Source organism: Balaenoptera physalus, assembly GCF_965194825.1.
Source record: "Balaenoptera physalus genome assembly, chromosome: 16".
Classification (NCBI taxonomy): Eukaryota; Metazoa; Chordata; class Mammalia; order Artiodactyla; family Balaenopteridae; genus Balaenoptera; species Balaenoptera physalus.
In genome coordinates, this window is record NC_138898.1 from 84,647,783 (window position 1) to 84,666,911 (window position 19,129).

The 19,129-nt window shown below is 51.9% G+C and overlaps 1 protein-coding gene across 16 annotated transcripts in view; it reads right to left on the minus strand.

The window, feature by feature from the left end:
- The window catches only part of CUX1 (cut like homeobox 1), a 371,169-nt gene that overhangs the window by 27,322 nt on the left and 324,718 nt on the right, over positions 1–19,129 (minus strand). For 12 of the 16 annotated variants that reach the window (XM_082431219.1, XM_082431218.1, XM_082431231.1 and 9 more), the window contains 3 exons: positions 12,767–13,069; positions 10,382–10,570; positions 4,007–4,271 (listed from right to left, as the gene is read on the minus strand). The exons of the other annotated variants lie outside the window; for them this stretch is intronic. In XM_082431219.1, coding sequence (XP_082287345.1) covers positions 4,007–4,271; positions 10,382–10,570; positions 12,767–13,069 — 757 coding nt within the window. The remainder of the gene's footprint in view (positions 1–4,006; positions 4,272–10,381; positions 10,571–12,766; positions 13,070–19,129) is intronic. 16 annotated transcript variants of the gene reach the window in all.

The following is a 19,129-nucleotide window of genomic DNA, read 5'->3' on the forward strand; positions in this document are numbered from 1 at the left end:
ACAGTACTAGGCTCAGTCAGAAGTCTCCCCAGGTGTTTCTTCCAAAGAGCTGAAAGAGCCTCTGATCATGAGCCAACTGTTAGTGGAAAAGCATCTTCAGGGAAAGGAGCACCAAGCCCAGTGTCCTGCAGAAACTGGGCCTGCAGAAAGCCCTGGGGTTAGGCACACACGAAGATATTTTCTACAGTGCATATAACTCAATAAAGGTTAACATTTTTTGAGAACCCACACTATGCCAGGTCCTGTGCTGGACGTAGGGAGGCTGGGGCCAGGGAGAATCCGGCTGTAGTTGAGTCCAGTATATCAGAACTCTGGTCATGGTTATCTGCTACATGGTTTTTTTGCTCCACACATAGGGTGAGCTCTGACCCTTGTCCTGAAGATGATTCCTGAGCCAGAGCTACCCGGGTGAGATCCTGAAGCCCCCCAGAAGTTCCCAGGGATAACGGAAGACTTTCCTCCTTCCCTGGGGCTACCTTGGGAGCCCGTGAAACGGCAGCTCCCATAAACACCTTCCTGGGCACTTTGCTGGGAGGGCGAACGTGCTCTTTGCTGGCTTTTGCCCTTTGGCAGCCAGAAATGCCCGTTGGGATGAACACCCAATCCCATTCCACCCTGGTTACGGAGGTGGGAGGCTAGACGGGCAGCTGAGGGTTTGGTCCCATCCAGGCCACAGGCCCACCCTGGACTAACTCTGAGTCTCAGGGGCAGCCTGGCCCGGCTTGGTGAACAGGCTTTTTGGAACCAGGCAAACCTGGGTTTGAAATCTGGCTGGTCACTCACTAGCCGGGCAACTTGGGCAAGTTCCTTAACCTTTATGAGCTTCAGTTTTCTTAGCAGAAAAATATGGAGAATAGTGTCTTCCTTGCAGAGATGTTACAATTAAATATTAATGTATACTATAGGACACAAAGTAGACAAAAAAAAAAAAGTAAAAGAAAAAAAAAAAGGAACTATTCTTCTGTTCTTACCATCTAGCTGCCTTTTCAATGACAAAGTCCCCGTTATAAGCACTGAGGCTGAGACAGAAAGGCTGAGGGAAGAAAGGGACAACTTCATGCCCAGGGCCTGGGATCCAGGCTGCCACCCTCACTGGCTCGGCTAACGTGTATAATAACCTTTCTCTGTAAAACGGGGCTGGCAGCAAGCACTGAATTCGACTGCTGATCAGAGGAAGTGATGAGATAACATCTACAAAGCTCTTGGCTCAGTGCCTGGCACATGTTATATGCTCAGCAGATACGAGACGTCATCCTTCTTAGCCTAGGTTTGTCTCCATGTCCCTGAGGAAGATTATCTTCTGGTCTAGAAAGATCAGGTCCCAGAAGCAAATCTGGTTTTCAGACAAGTCATGCAAGGCTGACAGGATGCCATGGCTTTTAGGGCTTGGGAGAGTTTCTTCTAATGGACCTGTTCTTCTCCAGGAGACCAGGTGTCCTGTGCTATGTTGTTCTGAAACTCCTGGGTAAGTGGTCACCCTAGAATACTTCTAATTTCCTTAGGGTGAAAGGGTAAGAGGAAGTAAAGTTTTATTTTTTTGATGGGGGCAAAAATCGACCCCAAACATTACTAAGGGTTCCAGTGGCGCAGTAAAAAATAAATCAACTTCTGTTTAACTCCTGTGGAAAGAACCTAAGAAACTGCCCTCTCGCTTAGGAATTAAAACACGCTCAGTGCATGTGTGCTGAGTGCTACTGTGTGCTCATCCTTGTGTGAAGCTCTGTGAGACGTACCAGGTAAGCTGGTCTGGACTAAGCATTTAAGGGAAGAGCTAAAGCCATGGAGAGAGTGCTCGCTCAGCTGGAATCTCTGCTCTGCACTTTTCCTTTGGGTGACCTTAGGCAAGGGACTTCAATTCTTTGGGCTTTATGCCAGTTCTGAATGACCTGGTGCCGCTTCTCATCCAACCTATTTTGTGGCTTATAAAATTCTTCTCTAGTTCAGTTCTTCTTTCAAGACCCTGCCGTATCATACCTCTTCCAGGATATTCATCCAGATCTCCGCAGGTGAAACTCATCTCTGCCCTTGGTTATCCCACGTGACTTACCAGCCTGCTTTGTTGTGGAGTACGTTTGACGGAAGGCACTTATTGCACATCCATCTACTCTAGGTCTGGACCTGAGCTCATGACTAGCTTTTGAGGTTCTACTGCTATTCTTCCCATCTCCCCCTTCTCTCTTTATAGTTGAATTTGCTTAAATGCTCAAGTGAGGCATCTCCACAATGACCAGCTGACCATCATGTGATGGCAGTACTATGGTGGTCAGGAGGCCAGCTGGGAAACGTGGAGAGTGCATGCCCTGGCCAGGAGGCAGTGACTGCCACTCAACTGAGGCCTGTAGGGGGATCTGGAAAAAAAAAAGGTGGCCCCAGCAGGGCCAGGGGAAATGGCTTTGGAGATGTTTTGTGCGACTGGTAGCACCTTTACCCAGATACTCAGCAATCTACAGCTTCCGGCAACCCTGTCCAGGGTTGTGATTCTTGCATTAAAATGGACATAACTTGCAGAAGACTCAAAAGTACACATTCAAATGCACCTTTGTGTCTAGAAAGTGAAAGGAGGATTGTGTGACACCTGGCAAGGAGAGGCTCTGGTGAACTTCTGCCCACGTTTCCATTCACTAGCCTTCACTGCACTTTAGTTTACTACTTTGGAGGTTTCCTTCCGTGCAGAGGGAGCTCTCCATTATTGTAACTGCTGACCTCACTCTGCCTCTGTTTTTATCTGATTGGTAAATTTAGGATGAATAAGCTAGCTGGGCTCAGCTCATGTACATTGTCTTCTTGGGAGCCAGCCTACACATGGGGAGGCCTGCCGGGGCCAATGGTGCCATGATGGATAAACTGGCCTGGTTTTCAGGGTCAGGGAGCAAGTCTGTTTGGCTCTCACACTAAGCTACATCTGCTAACGTAGCCTTCATCAGCAATAAAGGTATTATTTTGGCTCCCATCTAATAGTTAAAAATTTTCCAATTTGTTCAGATTGTGCCCTGTCAGAAGCTCCAGCAGAGCTATCCGATGAGGCAGGCCCCAGTTTGAGACACAACTCCTCCCTCTAGCCCCTGACTATCTGTGATCTTATGTTGCCTGCCACTTATTTGAGGTGAGGAACCATGAGGGCTCCACCTGCACTGGTTATACATGTGTACTTGTCACCTTGGTATAACCAGGAGCACCTACCCCAGTTCTGCCGAGCCCTAGAGAAAATGATGTTTTGATGGGAACTAGCGATCGAGATGGCCGAGTACAAGGCATTAAACAGGCAGGAATTTCCATCAGGCCACTGAGAATTCTTGGTTTCTAGCAGTAGGGAGTCTTGGTTATAGCGGTGATCGACAATTCATTATCTGTCAGTGGATCTCCATTATCTAATCCCAACATTTTACCCCAGTCCTTTGTTCTAGAGCAGAGCACCGGGCCCTTCCCTCCTCAGGTAAGTTATTTTACCCCTCTGCGCTTTATGTTTTCATCTATAAAATGTGGAAAAAACTATATCTCTTACACAGTTGTGAGGATCAAGTGATACAGTGCTGGTTAAAACACATAGCTCAGTGTCTGTAGACCTAGTAGATGCTCAATAAATCTTCATTAACTCATGACTTTCCCAGAAGAAAGGGTCTTACACTACTTGATTTAATTACAAAACTAATCAAACTAATTTGGAAAACAATACTGTAAAAGACCCTGAGAAAGCATTAAAAAAATCACCAAATACACGGTCACTACTGTGGAATCATGAATGACTACACTCTCCCTTTTTAAATGATAGCCCTGAGAGATTTTTTTTCTGGTCTCTAACTATATGACCCTACGTCTTTGGGGTTTAAAACGCCAATACGAATAAGAAGCCAATTAACTGACCAAACCCCAAGTTCTCAGTCCCCAGCACGTCGTCCTTGTGCACGGTGAACGGCCAGTCTCTGCAGTACCCGTCGGCCTCTTCCCGAGGGCTGAACGCGCGCTCTCTAAACTGTAGCTGACTTACTGGGCGAGAGCAGGGCCGTACCTGTAATTGTGGAACCAGTTGATGACAGTGCTGGTTTTCAAGTTGAGCTGGGTGGCGAGTTCTTCGATGGTTTTTGGTGACGGGTATGGCTTTTGCTGATACGCTCGTTTCAGAGCTTCCTTCTCTTCGGGAGCCAGCACCACTCGGGGTTTCTTCAGCTGGTGCTGGGGCTGGGGGCTGGCGCCCTGGCTGTAGTCGATGCCAGCGGAGGGGGGCTCGCAGGGCTGGCTGTCGCTGACCGAGCTGTGCCGCCGCTTCATGTAGGCTGAGGGAGGGAGAGGAGTCAGACTGAGGTGCAGGTGCCGCGGGGAGACCCGCCCCAGCCCTGGCCCCGGCCCCGGCGCTACGCGGTACGCCCTCCGCTCCCAGACATTGTTGTGTGGACCGTGGCAGCCCCCTGCTCTTCCGAGAGCATCTCAAAACACCTGGACCAGAACCATTCTGAAACCCAACACACGCTCATCGAGGACCTGCTCTGTCGTGACGTGAGGTCCCCGTCTGTCCCTGCACGACCCACGGTTTAGTGGGGACACAGAGAAGTATACAGATAGGCGGCCCCAGTAAGGTGTGATAAGGGAGGCAAGCGTGGGGTGCCACGGAGGCGGGCGCTGAGGAAGAGTACTGAGCTCAGCCTGGGGAGGGGGCCGGGGAGGCTTCCTGGGAGACATGATGATTAAACTGAATCTTGAAGGACAAAGGGATTAACCAGAAAAACTAGGCAGCGAAGTAGAAGATGGTAGGAGGCTGCTCCAGAAAGCGGGAATAGTGGATGCAGAGACACAGAGGCACGAAACAGCACGGTCAAAGTGTGGTGTGTGTGTGTGTGTGTGTGTGCGTGCGCGTGCACATGGGGGGTGGGTTGTGGTGGAGTTGTCGGACCTAAAGGTGGAGAGATGGGCGGCCAGGGTAGGCCACAAGTTTGGACGTAGGTATTACCTAGAAAGCAGTGGGAAGAGACGAAAAGATTCTAATGAAGGGAATGATGTGATCAGCTCTCTGCTTCTGAAAGGCTGCCTTGGCGACAGCTTGGGAGGGTGGACTGGGAAGGACTGAAAGGAAGAAGCTCAGTCAGGAGGAAAGAAGAATAAAGATCTGCACTAAGGCAGTGGTGATGGGGCTGGAGCAAAGCAGACGGATGGTGGAGCTGTGAGGCGTGGAACTGACAGGCGTAGTGGCTGACTCAGCGAGGGACCAGAGTGAGCGGCGCTGAGGACGGCCCCCTGGTCTCAGGCGTGGGAGGTGAGCTGGGTGCTGGTGTCATTGGGCTGGGTATCACAGAAGGAGCAGACTAAAGGGAGAAGATGATGGTTCGTCTTGGAAACGTGGAGTTTGAGGGGTCTCTGGGTCACCCACGTCGAGATGTTCTGTAGGCAGTTTGAAAGACAGGTGTTAAGCTCAGAAGAATGGTCCGGGCTAGAGAGAGGAACTTGGAACCACTAGAACAGAACCTGTAGTTAAGTCAGCGACCTTGATGAAGAAGAGAAGGGCCGAGAATGGAATCCTGGAAAACACCCACATGCAGAGGATACCCCAGGAAGCAGCAGCTGTGAAGGATCCAGAGACGGGAGGCAAACCAGGAGACAGTGGTGTGAGGAAGGGATGAGTGAGGAGTGAGGGTCCCTGCGTCAGTGCTGCAGAAAGGAAGGTCCAACAAGCACCCAGGATGTCCTGGGTGCTTACACATTAGAAGGTAACTGGAGGCCTCGGTGAGCAGGTAGAGCAGAGCTGTGGGAGCAGAAGCCAGACCGCAGTGGATTTAATAGTGAACAGGAGGTGAGAAAGTGGAGGTAGTGGGCAGGAGTTACTATTCTAAGAAGCCTAACTGTAAAAGAAACGTGAGAGACAGGGTGGCTTCTAGAAGGGAAGTCCCAGGTCGAGGGTGGCCCTTTAAAGATGAGACAGAGCTGATGTTTCCAAGCTGATGGGGGAGAAGACAGAGAGAGCTGGGGCTACAGGTGAGGGAGGAGACGGCCACCGGAGGTGCATGAGGTGGGTCCTGAATACAGGAGTAGGAGTGGGGGGGAAGGGTGGGGTGGGTGGACATACAGACACGTTTATAGGGACTGAGGTGGGGAGAGTTGACGGCCTTGGTTTTCTTTATGAAGTAGGAAGGCAGGAGGAGGGGTGATCTGAAGAGATGGAAATGGAGTCTTGAGAGAGGTCGGTGAGAAATGGTGGTGGGGATGGAGGGGGTGATGGCGGGGGTGGGGAGAAGCACAGAGGACCCTACTGAAACCAGAGATACAAATCTGAGGCGGCACCGACCCGTGTAGGTCCCAGACGCCAAGGAGTTTGGGTGAAGAAGACGGGCAGGGCGCTAACCCAAGGCTGGGATTTGCAGGGGGATGAGGAATGAAAAGGTGTGCGATAGAGTATCATGGCCAGAGAGTACCAAAGCGGGGATCGGGGCAGGGGGTGGTGTTCTGGGGAAGGAGAGAAGGGCAGCAGAGGGAAAACTGCTGGGGGAAAGCCTGGGAGGGGATATCCAGGCTCTGGAGGCCATCTGGGGTCAGCTGGGATGAACGGAGAAACGTGGAAAGGTGGACGGACAGTGGAAATGTGGTCAGTGACGGGGGACCTGAACTCAGGCTTCGAGAGGTAGAGTAGTTGTGGGCGAGGATGCAATTTGGGGAATCAAGGGTTGAGGAGGTCAAAGAACTTGAGGCCTGGGTGCTGGACAGGTCAGATGGGGCTTAAAATTCCCCTGGATGAGGCAGGACATGGGCGTGGAGGAAGGCGCTGATCCAGGGGCCACAGTCTTGAGAAAACGTAGACAGTGAGCAGGAGGTTGGCGGACGGAGATGAGAAGGGGCTTCGAGAAACCCTGCTGGACCGAGCTTGGAGGAGGCTCCTAACCCAGGAGGGGAGGAGCGGCCAGAGCAGGGCTCAGAGGTCAGGAAATGCGCGGCCCGGAAGGCACAGCAGCTGGCGCGAGGGGAGGGCGTGTGCTGTTCACGTGTCTTTTGACTGTGGAATAAGGGTTAGGAGGAGCGGTGGGGAGCGGGCTGAGACAAGGCTCAGGGACTCAGGTGCGACTGTCACCTGGGGATGTGCTGCGTGGGCTGCGAGGTAAATGGGGGGTGATTCCTGGGAGATATTTGCTCTCCCAGTGCTGTGTGTGCTTCGTCTGCTCCTTTCTGTTGTTACGTGTCATTAATCACCAACTACGCTTCAACTTAAAAACCATCTGGACTTCTTGAGCAAACGAATCATCCATAGAGGTCATTCTAGTGAACTAATTTGGAACACGGTCTGAAAATTCCTTAAAACTTCTGAAAACTGATGAAAGTTGAGAAGCAGTGTTATTTAATTCAAACGGCACGGGGCAGTAAGAGCAGTATCTGTCAGCAGCAGCAGCAAACATCTGTCATCCGGTCCTCACAGTTACCCTACGGGAGACAGACCACTATCACTCCTACTTACAGGTGGAAAAACTGGAGCCTAGAGAGGTTCAGTGATTCACCTGAGGTCACACAGCTAGTAAGTGACCGAACTGAGAGGCTGACCTAAGTCTGTTCGGGGCAGCACTGCCTGCCCTGCCCAGCAGGCTGGTGGCCAGCCCCCTCCCCGCCTCCGCCCTGCCCCGCCACGGCATGGGAGCGGGGCCCGGGGCTGTGTCCACGGGAGCCGAGGGAAGCCAGGGAGACACACTTCAGCAGCACTGACACGTGGGTCTCAAATGTCACAGAAGACTATCAGGGTCCATCTGTAGCCTCCAGGGAGGGGAGCCCAGCCCCCGAGCTAGCTGAGGCTGCGTGTGCGTGTGTGTGTGCGCACGTGTGCGTGTGTGTGTGTGCACGCGCGTGTGCACGTGTGTGTGTGCGCGTGCTATCTCATGAAGGGAACAGAAAGCAGAGGGCGGACTAGGGTAGAGAAAGAGATTTACAAGAATGAAAGAAAGGAGAACAATAAAAGATGTGCGCTGAAGGAAGAAGAAGCAAAAGCTTTTACGGAAGAGGAGGAAGTGCAGCGTACCTGGGAAGCCTACAGTCTGGGTTGCCTGGTGCAGAATTTTTAATCTAGGCTAGACTGGGGGCAAAGCTTATTTTCATCTATTTTAAAGGGATACAAATTATTTTAATAACTCTCATTTCGTGAGCGCCTATATGTGCTGGTTGTTATACTGGGTACATTCTAATCCTTACAACCGGAAAAAGTATTACCTTCATTTTACAGATGCTGAAACTTAGGCTACGGAGTTACTTAACGTGCCATTTTATGATTAGAACTCAGACATAACTGAGAAGCAAATCTTCTCCCCCTAAAATGAATGTGGTGAAGAGTCAAGAGGCTAGAAAGAAATGAGCCTGGTCTGTCCAGCCAGCCCCCTCGCGTTGGCCGGGTGACCGATCGTCTATGGAAATCACAGGAGGTGCTGTGCCCTGGGTCACCCGCTGTCGTGTCTGAGGGGTCAGATGCCCTGGCCGCCCGCCGGGGCTGGTTAGCAAGCACCCCTACTGGCGAGAGTTGACAGGGGGCCTGCAGCTGCTCAGGGACTTCGGGATGAGGAGGGGCCTGGGCCCCAGCGAGACAGAACTCTTCTGTGACACAAGATGGCGCCCAGAGCCTGTGCAGGAGGGAGTGGAGGCCTAGGAAGCCCCCAGAGATCTATTTGTGGGGACTGAGGTCCTTTTCTACTGGCCCAGGAGAAGCACCCCAGGGAGTGGTCGGGCCAGGGCCCGTGCACAGGAGGTGGCCTTCGGGAGGGATGCCTTCTGACAGAGCGCGTGCAGCTTTAAAACCGCTTGGGGTGGGCTCTTGTTGAAAGTCTGTGATGGAGGTATTGGGTTCACGATACCATTCTCTCTGCTTTTATGCCTGAAATTTCCCATGATAAAAAGTCAGAAAGTTTTGGGGGGGGGTGTGATGTGGCCCCCGGCCTCTGGAGCCTGCAGCAGCCTGGAGCTGCCCACGGCTGCGGCCTGTGTCAGAGCCTCGGTCTGCAGTCTGAGGGCGGGCAGGGCAGGAGCCCCCCCGGAAGGGACCCGGCTGGCGTGGCAGCCGCTGCCTGGGCACGTGGTCCCGGCGTGGCAGGCACTCGGCCCAGGGCAGCAGAACACATGCCTATCTGAGAGCACTGGCTGCGAAGCCTAACAGCCCACGTTTGGATTCCTGCTTATGCCAACCTGAAGTCAGGTAAGTTTCATGATGCCAGAGCCTCATTTTTCCTGGATAATAACATCTCTACTGGATGGAGTTATGTGGGCTGAGCGAAGTCTCAGCACAGTGTCTGCGAATAGGAGGCACTTTGAACCTACAAGTCTCTAGACCAGAGGCTCTCCCTCCCTCTCGGAGCCCAGCCCTTTCCCTGGTTGGGTGAGGACAGCGATGCCGGGCTGGAGGTGAGCTGCACGCGCCCCTGGTGTGAATTCAGAGGGTTCGAGCCTGGGCTCCACCCGCCCCCGGCTCGGGCGCGCTGGGCGTGGGGCCGGGCACAGTCACACGGGTGGGTGTGATGCCCCCTCTTTGGTGAGGTCCCCTGCAGAGGCTGAGGACGGGGGGCGGTCACGGCTTCCTACGGCCAGACCAGCAGCTGGTGCCCGCTCTCCCACATCTAAGGGATTCAGCAGCCCCCAGGTGAGCTCGCAGCACTAAAGGTGACCCAGGACTGTCCCCTCCAAGGGGAGGACTCACTGACGAGGGACGGCACGTGCAGTGCAAACCAGGACACAGAGCAGGTGTCACTTCCTGCCACCAAGGAAATCCCTCAGGGTTTCTCCTGTGCCGTAACCTGTAGCAGAACGCTGCTCAGCATTTGAGAGGGCTCGGGATGTGTCTGGAGAAGAGAGCTGCTCTTAGCTCGCTAGGAGGTCGTATCCTCTACAGCCCCAGAGACTGTAACGTAACAGCAAGAGAGAGGTCTGTCCTGGCAGGAATTTGCTCTGCTGTTCTCCAGGCTGGGCGACCTCCCTGGAGGCGGCTAACTTCTCTGAACCAGAGACTTCTTATTTACAAACGCATTTTTTAACCACTTCGTTGTGGAAGCCCTGCCATGTGGTACGCGTGCGATGAAGTGTTTTAATACCCCACCCACCCAACAAAACAAAAGACAACAAAGGAGCCACCACCAAGTGGCCTTATTCTCCTGAAGCAGAAAAAGGTACACTGGTCGCCAGGGTGACTGAGGAATTATCACAGTGCCCCCCAGGGCTAAATGCCTTTGGGTTCAGGCTGCCAGGCAGAAAAAGCCACAAATCTTCCCAGTCCTTTTAGGTACTCATCGGTGGATGATCGTCAAAAAAAATCCTTTGCCCGGCCTTACAGTCCCTTGGGCATGGATCAATGTCCCTCCTCAGCTCGGTGTAAAGGCTTTAAAAGCAACAGCGCGTTTATAAATGAGAAAGCGATTGGCTGGGGCAGGCGGCAGGGAGTTACCTTTCTTTTCCATCCGTTTCATGTCCATCAGCTTCTCCACGTTGTTGGGGTCATTCAGCCACAGCTGCATCCGGACAAAGGGCTCCCGCCCCTTCAGACTGAGCTTGTGCCAGGGCTTTGGGCGAGCTAGGAGGTCGGAGACGGAGCCTTGGGTGAGCCCTAGGATGGTCTCCCCAAACAAGCGCTGACCTAGAGAGAGAACAGAACCAAGAGTGATGTCACTGCTGAGACCCAGGGATCTGGCGGGACAAGTACGTATCAGGTTAAAATCAGAAACGGGGGTTCAAGACCCACAGTCTGATCAGCTGGGTCCTGGCTTAGAGCGAGCACTTTGTACCAGCACGTCCTCAACCAGACTGGTAACGAACTCCACTGGTGATGGAGTCAGTATTACTCTTGCATTCTGGCTACACACAAGGCTTCTCTCAAAAAAGCCTCTGGGCTTCGGATGAACCGAGGCCTGGATGACACCTGCGGCTTTTATCAGAGGTGGTTAATCCCGAACCCGAGTGCAGGAGGTTAAGCAGCTCGTGGGGAGACCTCCCTTTACAGCCTCAAACCACAGGGCCGTCTGCACCGGCTCCTTTCACGATTAGTGAGGTTACCAGGTCCTGCTGAGAAAACAGGCCACTTGACCCAAGGTCACAGCAGGAAAGAGAAGAAGAAAGAGCTCCTCAGCTTTATTTTCCTGAAAAGCGGGCCATTTCCAACTCTAAAGTCTGTCCCCGCAGTTCAGGCAGCCTGCTCCCCAGGCTGATCAGAGGGTATTCCGCTCTGGAGAGCACAGCGGCGTGAGGTCTGCAATGTTCGTCGGAGGCTTAGAAAGAAAATTTCTCTCCTCTGAGAGCCATTCAGCTGCCAGTGAAGAGGGACCACCACTTTTAAAGGTACGCACGAGAACCAGGCACAACCTGGAGGACTGGACGGGAGGACTTAAATGAACAGGACCGCTAGTGGAAGTGGAGACCGGGATCAGAGGCCAGTGTCTGGTACCATCAAGCCTACGGACCACGACACCGGCTCTGCCCCTCAGTGCAGGGGGACCGTGGACCACCGGCTTTCTCCCCCTGCGGCTCACGTCCTCCATCTGTGAGAGGGAAACACCCCCAGCTGCGCTCACAGCAGTTATGAGAAGCGGGGCTCTAAGCAAAAGTTTACTGCATGGAAAGCTTTGGATTTGAGAAATTAAGTTTTTTTGATATCAGTCATTTTAACTGAGATATACATTTACTGATTTTGGTAAACCTGTGGTTTCTCTGCTTTTCAGACTCTCAGTTTAGCCTACAAACACATCCTAGGTCCTTACCATTTTTTCGTTGTGGTAGTTTCAAACAAATTTTACCTAATTCTAATCTGGCAAGTGAATCTCATTTCATTCCAAGGAGCTTGTTATGTTCAGGAAAGCGATATATATGAACAGCTAGTTACTATTTGCTTGACCCACCCAGTTGTACGGGGCGGGGTGGGGGGGCGGCGGAAATCAAGCGATTATTCTTAGAAAATTATCTGTATTACTTTTAGAGGTTTCACAGCAGTGGCGCTCAATCATTTTTGAGTCCCAGACATATTTGAGAGCCTGAAGAAAGCGACTGACCCTCACCCTTTAAAATGTGCGCGCACACACACGTCCTGCTGTGACTTTAGGAGACTAACCCATGAACACCCCAAGACCCCAGGTCAAAGGTTAAGAGGATGCCTGGGTCTTGACCAAGCTGCCTAATTCATCTGTAACTTGGCCCCCTTTGCGTCTATTACTCCTCGCACACACCCTGGGAGGGGAGGCAGCTTCTTTCCCGGAGAAGCCAAGACCAGTCGGAGCAACTGTGAAGACGCCTCTCATCGCTAAATCCAGGGTGACACTGAGGTGGAGCCTCTTCTGCTCAAAGAGGAGCAAGTCGTCTCCCTGGTGTGAAAAGTTTCACCCCTCAGATCACAGATTTGCCTTCACAGCAAGTCGGAACCCTGCCTGTCGGGCTCTCCCGTGACGCCATCCAGATGCTACTGGGCTCATGCTGATTCTGCCCTGCTCTGCACAATCCCCACCGCCTCGCCCAGGAGTCAGAGCTCCACTGGGCATGCCCCCATCGGTGGTCGCAGTGTATGGCCTGAGCTGGCTCCGGCCGGCATGCTTGTCTTCCAAGAGGTCCTGGTTGGGGTGCAGGGGCGGGGCGGGGCTGGGCTGGGACTGACCTTAGACCTCTAACACCCTTATGAACCCTGAGTGCTCACAACTATAGGACATTTTAGGTTCTTATAGGTAGCCTGTGAACGTTTAAACCCTTTGGCTGGCTCAGCCTGAGGCCCCCTTCCACTCGTTCTTCCTGAGAACTCCCAACAGGAAACGACCTGCCACCTCCTGACCGAGCAGTTGGGGAGGGAACCTACCTAGGTTGTTGTCGGTCAGCACCTCCTTGACCCTCTTGGTTATGCCGTAGGTGTCCAGCTCTGGAGACATGGCCACCAGCTCTTGAATGCTGAGAGCCGAGTGTCCGGACAGAGGCAGTGGGGTGGTGGGCTGGGAGTCTGAAGCAGGCGGGTCGCTGGGTTCTGGCGGTTTACCATCCTTACTTGTTTCAATGGGGGGACAGGGCTGCTGGACCAGTTCAGTCAAACTCTTCACTGATTCGCTAGAGCTCATCGGTGATTCGGGTGCAGGGCTGCAGCTGGCAGAGGTCTTTGGAGTGCTTTCTGTAATCAAAGCACACAGAAAACCGAGGCTGAAAACAGTTGTCTTTCACCATGTGCATCTACTTTCCTTATCTAGGAATTACTAATTAAACGTCTGTTTAGGAAGGAGACAGTATGGCAGTCTATGGATTTAAATGAATTGTTTCATAGTTTTTTGGCTGAGAATTAACCTTTCATTTTCTGTATTAAAAAATAAAAAACAGCAACAGAAGAAAAACTAGGGGTTTAAAGAGAAGGTTTCTGAAGGCTCAATAAAGGGCATTCTGTTAAAAAATAGGTCCTATTAGTCACGTGCGATCACTGTCATGATTTCTTCCGATGGAACCCCTTAATTCTATAATTCAGAAGTACCTTGGCTAGATTATAATTTGCATACTTATTTTGTCCATAATTTCCAGCACAAAATGAATGGACGTAGTATTTTAAATGAGGGCTGCCTACGATGTGTGGTCACCACAGTTATGAAGACCCTTGAAGATGAGACCTAAGGCCTCGGCCGCCTAGTGCTGAGCTGGGACCCCAGGTCGGTTCTCACCGTGATCCCAGAGGGCTCCATGGCGCCCTACGTGGAGGGAACCGATGGAAGAGGAGTGCCCACCCTGCTCTCTGCCAGAGCCCAGGCTGTGCTTCTGAAAGCCTAGCTCTCTGTCTACGCCATGCTGTCACCAACACCGGAAGAGACGGGGCCAGTGTGGGCAGTCAGGTCTCCATGCTCTCCTTTCTTAAGGAGGAGCTGTCTTGTTGCAGGTGCCCGGCAGGGAGTGCCACCGTGCTCTGTTGGTGAGTGGTCCCTTCGGGCCTCTCTGTTAGCATTACCCATAAAACCTGACATCCGTTCTAGTTTTGGGATGCCTGGAATAAAGGCTTTTGCCATTTCCTAATTTCCAAATATAGAGAAAATGCAAAGTGACCTAGCACTGCGGTCCTACCCACAGGGTAAAACCTGCCTTTGGCTCAGAGTCTGGGTGCAATCTCTGCCCCCACTCCCCACTCCCACCAGGCACGGCACACGGTGAGATCCCACAGCACCCTGTGTGAGGGGCCAGGCGAGGCGCTGTCACAGGGCTCTACAGCCCCAGAGAGATGACAGCTCACGAGGCTGGGCCACGCAGTGAGTGTGAACACACATGGGCGGCCCCCCCCAGTACCCGCGACCTGACTAAAGAGAATGCAAAACTAAGGAGTAACTGAATTTCAACTGATCGTATAACTGGAGTGTCCTTCGATGGACATATGATGTCCAGGATAACAACCTATTCTCAACTCAAGAGGATGGAAAATGTATTCCAGATACAAGGGATATTTTGTATAAATACCTAGCAAGAGAAAATCCCAAATAAAACAACTGCAATTCAACCGATAAACCCATCTGTTGTCCTAAACCAGGACAGAGTTCCACCATCACATAACGCTGTGTCCTCAACCTGGAAAATCAGGTTAAAAATAAAAAAACCCAAAAAACCCACTGGTTTGTGAAAGCTGTAAAAGAGACAGACGTAAACGGCAGAAACGGTCCATATAAATCCTTAAGGCAATCTGGATCCTACAGATCGGATTTCTTCTCTCTGCTCACTCCAGGTCATCATACAACTGGATATAAAACCCAGCAAACGTTATTTTTGAATCTGAAGCAGCAATGGAATTGCACTGTGAACTTGCCCTGAGTCACCCAGGCGAGGGACCAATTTGGCAGATCATTCATCTTGCTCACTGTATACTGTCAAGGATGGCATGAATTCCCCACATGATAAACAGATTTCTTCTCAGGTTTGTGTCCTTTAACCCACAGCAAGGTCAGAATCATGGCTGCCTGGAGAACATACCGGCCGGCACTGCTGCCCGAGCACCACCCCTGTTTTGTTCTGGGCACCGGCGCAGGCGGGTGCCCTGAATAGCTCGAATGGAGGCATGTTTCTTTCTTCCAGGCATTCTCAGCAAGACACTCGCACGTATTTTGGCCAGGAAAACCCTCTGAGAGAACTGACCAGAGGTGCTCGCCACACGTTACTGGCGTCCCTCTGTGCTCCCAACCATGACTGCAGACAAAGGTAACCCCGCCCCCCCGCCGAGATCAAAACCCCACTGGGCCTTGGAATGTACTGGGTGGCTGGTATCTGCACCTCCACCCTGAGTCTGTGTCTAAACTGTACTGGCTGAGTGACAATTGTTCACCGACAGACACAGGTGCACACAGGTGCCACCGTGGTCTCAGGTCACCGAGAGCAGAATTGGGCCCACGTTTTTGGAGCGGCCTCGCTGGACACACCACGAATCCACAGGCTCAGAACATCACATTGGAAAGTCATTCAGTTCTCTAGAAAGCTACTTCCAGTAAGCACCACAAAACCAGACCCATCAACCAGCTCCCATCGACCCCTGGCGAGGGGACCAGGCCCCTCGGTGCCAGGAGGACAGGTGCCCGTATGACTCACCATCTTGACAGAGCAAGAAACATGGTCAACAGAGAAGAAGAAATATTTTCTCTTCTAAATATTAGCAAATGGAGCCCTCTGATTAAAACAAGGCTTTTTGAAAGAACAAGGCTTTGTGCTCTTCTGTGTAACTAAAGATAATTTAAACAAGAAAAAAAGGAGGAGCCCTGGGCTTGGCACTAAGGCATTGAGCCTGGGGATGGGGGCTGCCTCTACTAGCTGCCGGTGCTAACTTGGATAGGATTCCTAACTTCCTGCAACATCCCGGTTTCCTCATCTGAAAAATGCAGACAGGGTGGTAATGAGGAACGAACCTGCCACATGGTCAGCGCTAAGGAAACCTGAATTTGATGTTAAAAAAAAAGAGTCGTTATTAAATTGAACATATTTGTCTATATAAAAGTCCCCTGGGACTTCCCTGGTGGTGCAGTAGTTAAGAATCCGCCTGCCAATGCAGGGGACACGGGTTCGAGCCCTGGTCCCGGAAGATCCCACATGCCGTGGAGCAACTAAGCCTGCACTCTAGAGACCGCGTGCCGCAACTACTGAAGCCCATGTGCCTAGAGCCCGTGCTCTGCAACAGAGAGAAGCCACTGCAATGAGAAGCCCACGCACCACAACGAAGAGTAGCCCCCGCTCGCCACAACTAGAGAAAGCCCGCGCGCAGCAACGAAGACCCAACGCGGCCAAAAAAAAAGGTCTCCCCTGCACGCAGCGTAAATCTCCTCATGATTTATTGCTGTTTCTTCCATAGTTCCTGGCACACGACTGAGATGCTGGTGATAGACTCAACAGCTACATCTTGTGTGATACCATTTAGATGACATTCTGGAAAAGGTAAAACTACAGGGACAGAAAACAGATCAATGCTGCTAGGGGTGAAGGGCAGGAGTTGCCTACAAAGGGGCACGAGGGAATTTTGGGAGGCTGATGGAATTATTCTATATCTTGATTATTGAAATGCACAGAACGCTTCTATGCGGGCAGAGTGAATTTTACTGTATGTGAATTGTATGTCATTATCAGCTTACTTAGGACAAAAGTGCCAGCAGAAAGAATGAATGAAGATGCATTATTCCATCCTTCTTTCACTCATTCCCTAAGTCTGTTCAGTCAGGCCAGTGGGAATACGGCAGTGAACGTAGCACACAGAAGGGGGGTGGGGACACTGATGTGGCCTGGGGATCAGAGACCTCCTGGGAGGGTGACATTTCAGGGGGACTTCAGGCATGAACAGGAATTAGCCAGCTAAGTTGGGAGGAGTAGCAGTGACAAGGAAGGGAGATAGATTGTTCCAGACACTTGGTGGGTTTGAGGCATCAATACAATTGAGTGTAGCAAGAATATGAGGCAAAGAGAGGTGGTCCCCAGGGGCTGGGGTGTGCAGGGGCTTTGAATTGGTTAAGGTGTCTGTTTTAATTTTTGGGCAGTCGGGAGCCAGGGCACGTTCATACGATACACCACGTGCTATAAACAGCAGCAAGAGGCTCAGGACTGCAGCCGCGGGGACCAGCATGGAAGCGTAATGGCGAGCCCACAAAGCAAGGCGCAGGACGAAACAGATGACAACACTGGTGCACAAGCCGAAAGCCCGCACGCGCTACGTGCTGTGTGTGGCAGTCAGACCCGTAGCGAGGGTATCAAATCCCGTCCAGGAAAGACAAAGTGCACATGCAGGACGGACGGTAGCTGACTTCCAGGAGGAATGAGACTAGGGAGAGGCTGATGTTTTATTCCTTAAAAATACAGGATTGAATAACGACCAATTCAGTTTAGCCCTTTATTTAGGGCTAAGGTTGGGTGATCGGCATTCGCTGGGTTATTCTGTAATTTCATGTTTGAAACATTATAGGCCTAACGTCAAAGAGTAAGAAAGTAAACAAGTTCACTGTTGCTTCAGTACAGAGAATGAACTTGCAGACAGCATGGCTGGGGCCGGGAGGTCGTCGGGGACAGCGGATGGTGGCTGAGGAGGGCAGGCAGTGGGGTGGGGAGAAGTATGTAGGCTCAGGAGAGATTTAGGAGATCGCATCAACAGGACTGGGGGCTGAGTGGATGTAGGGGGAGGGCTGAGCAAGAGGGGGTGTGCCCCACGTTGCGGCTTGGGCTACGGGGTGTGTGGGGTGCCGTTCTGAGAGGGTGTGCACAGCAGCAGGAGTGTCCTGGGGTGAGGGGGAAGACAATGTTAAGAAACCTTATCCTTGGGGCTTCCCTGGTGGCGCAGTGGTTAAGAATCCGCCTGCCATTGCAGGGGACACGGGTTTGAGCCCTGGTCCGGGAAGATCCCACGTGCGAGGGGCAACTAAGCCCCTGCGCCACAACTACTGAGCCTGCACTCTAGAGCCCGCGAGCCACAACTACTGAGCCTGCGTGCCTAGAGGCCGTGCTCCGCAACAAGAGAAGCCACCGCAATGAATGAGAAGCCCGCGCGCTGCAATGAAGAGCAGCCCCCGCTCGCTGTAACTAGAGAAAGCCCGCACGCAGCAATGAAGACCCAACGCAGCCAAAAATAAATAAATAAATAAAAGAAACCCTATCCTATGACCTCTTGTAACAGCAGCTAGTGCTCAAGCGAACGTTTCTTGTGCACTCACTGTGCGCCAGGCACTGTGCTGAGGCACGTGTCCACGTGCCCGGACCTCAAAAATGCGATGGTGAGGCCCTCAAAGCCAGCCCACCTCTAGGATGAGGGAAGGGAACTGAAACACCTTTACAACCTTGCGTGAATGCAGCCGTGCGCTAAGGGCATTTACACACTGGTTCATTCAATCCTCACGATGGTCCTGCGGTGGAAATATAAACCCCACACTCCAGGCGAGGAAACCGAGGCTCCAACGGGCATTGTGACTTGGCCCAGGTCACTTGGGTGGAGCGAGGATCTGACCAGCTCAGGAGTGGAAAGCCCCCACCGGCCAGTCACTGCGGTATCACAGCAGCCTGCCTCTGCCTTCATTCATTCATTCACTCGCCCAAGCGAACTTTTTTAGAGCACCTGCTCTCTGTCGTACACCCTGCTCAGCAGTGGGGATAAGATGAAATTTTTTGTTTTGCTTTATTTTATTTTATTTTTGGCTGTGCCTTGTGGCTTGTGGGATCTTAGTTCCCCGACCAGGAATTGAACCAGGGGCCGCGTCCTAACCACTGGACCACCAGGGAAATCCCCAAGGATAAGAGAAATTAGACAGAGACCTTGCTCTCAAAGAGTCTGCAGCCTGCGGGACTGGGGCAACTGAAAATGCGTGATTTGCATTAAGAGCCCAGCTACACAGACCATCTATCCAATTCTGATGGCAACAGTAAGGTGTTACATTTAAAAAGTGATTAGTGTGGATTAATTTTGGGGGGAAGGCTTCGAATCTTGCAGAAGAGTAGCCCGGTTAGTAAGACACAGATAGCACAGACAGTGACTCAAGGCCGCCTGAAATACACAGAGCTTTCAGGAACTATAAAAGGATTATGAAAAATATTATATTCCAAAAACAGCAGGCAAACAACAGCTGCCTTAAGTTTTCAATAGAAGCCAATAGAAAATCCACACCCGCCATAATTTTCAGAGACAAATCTCTCTGCAGATTACCCAATCCACTGTTGAAATTTCCATACCCAGCCCTCTATCTGCAGTAATAAT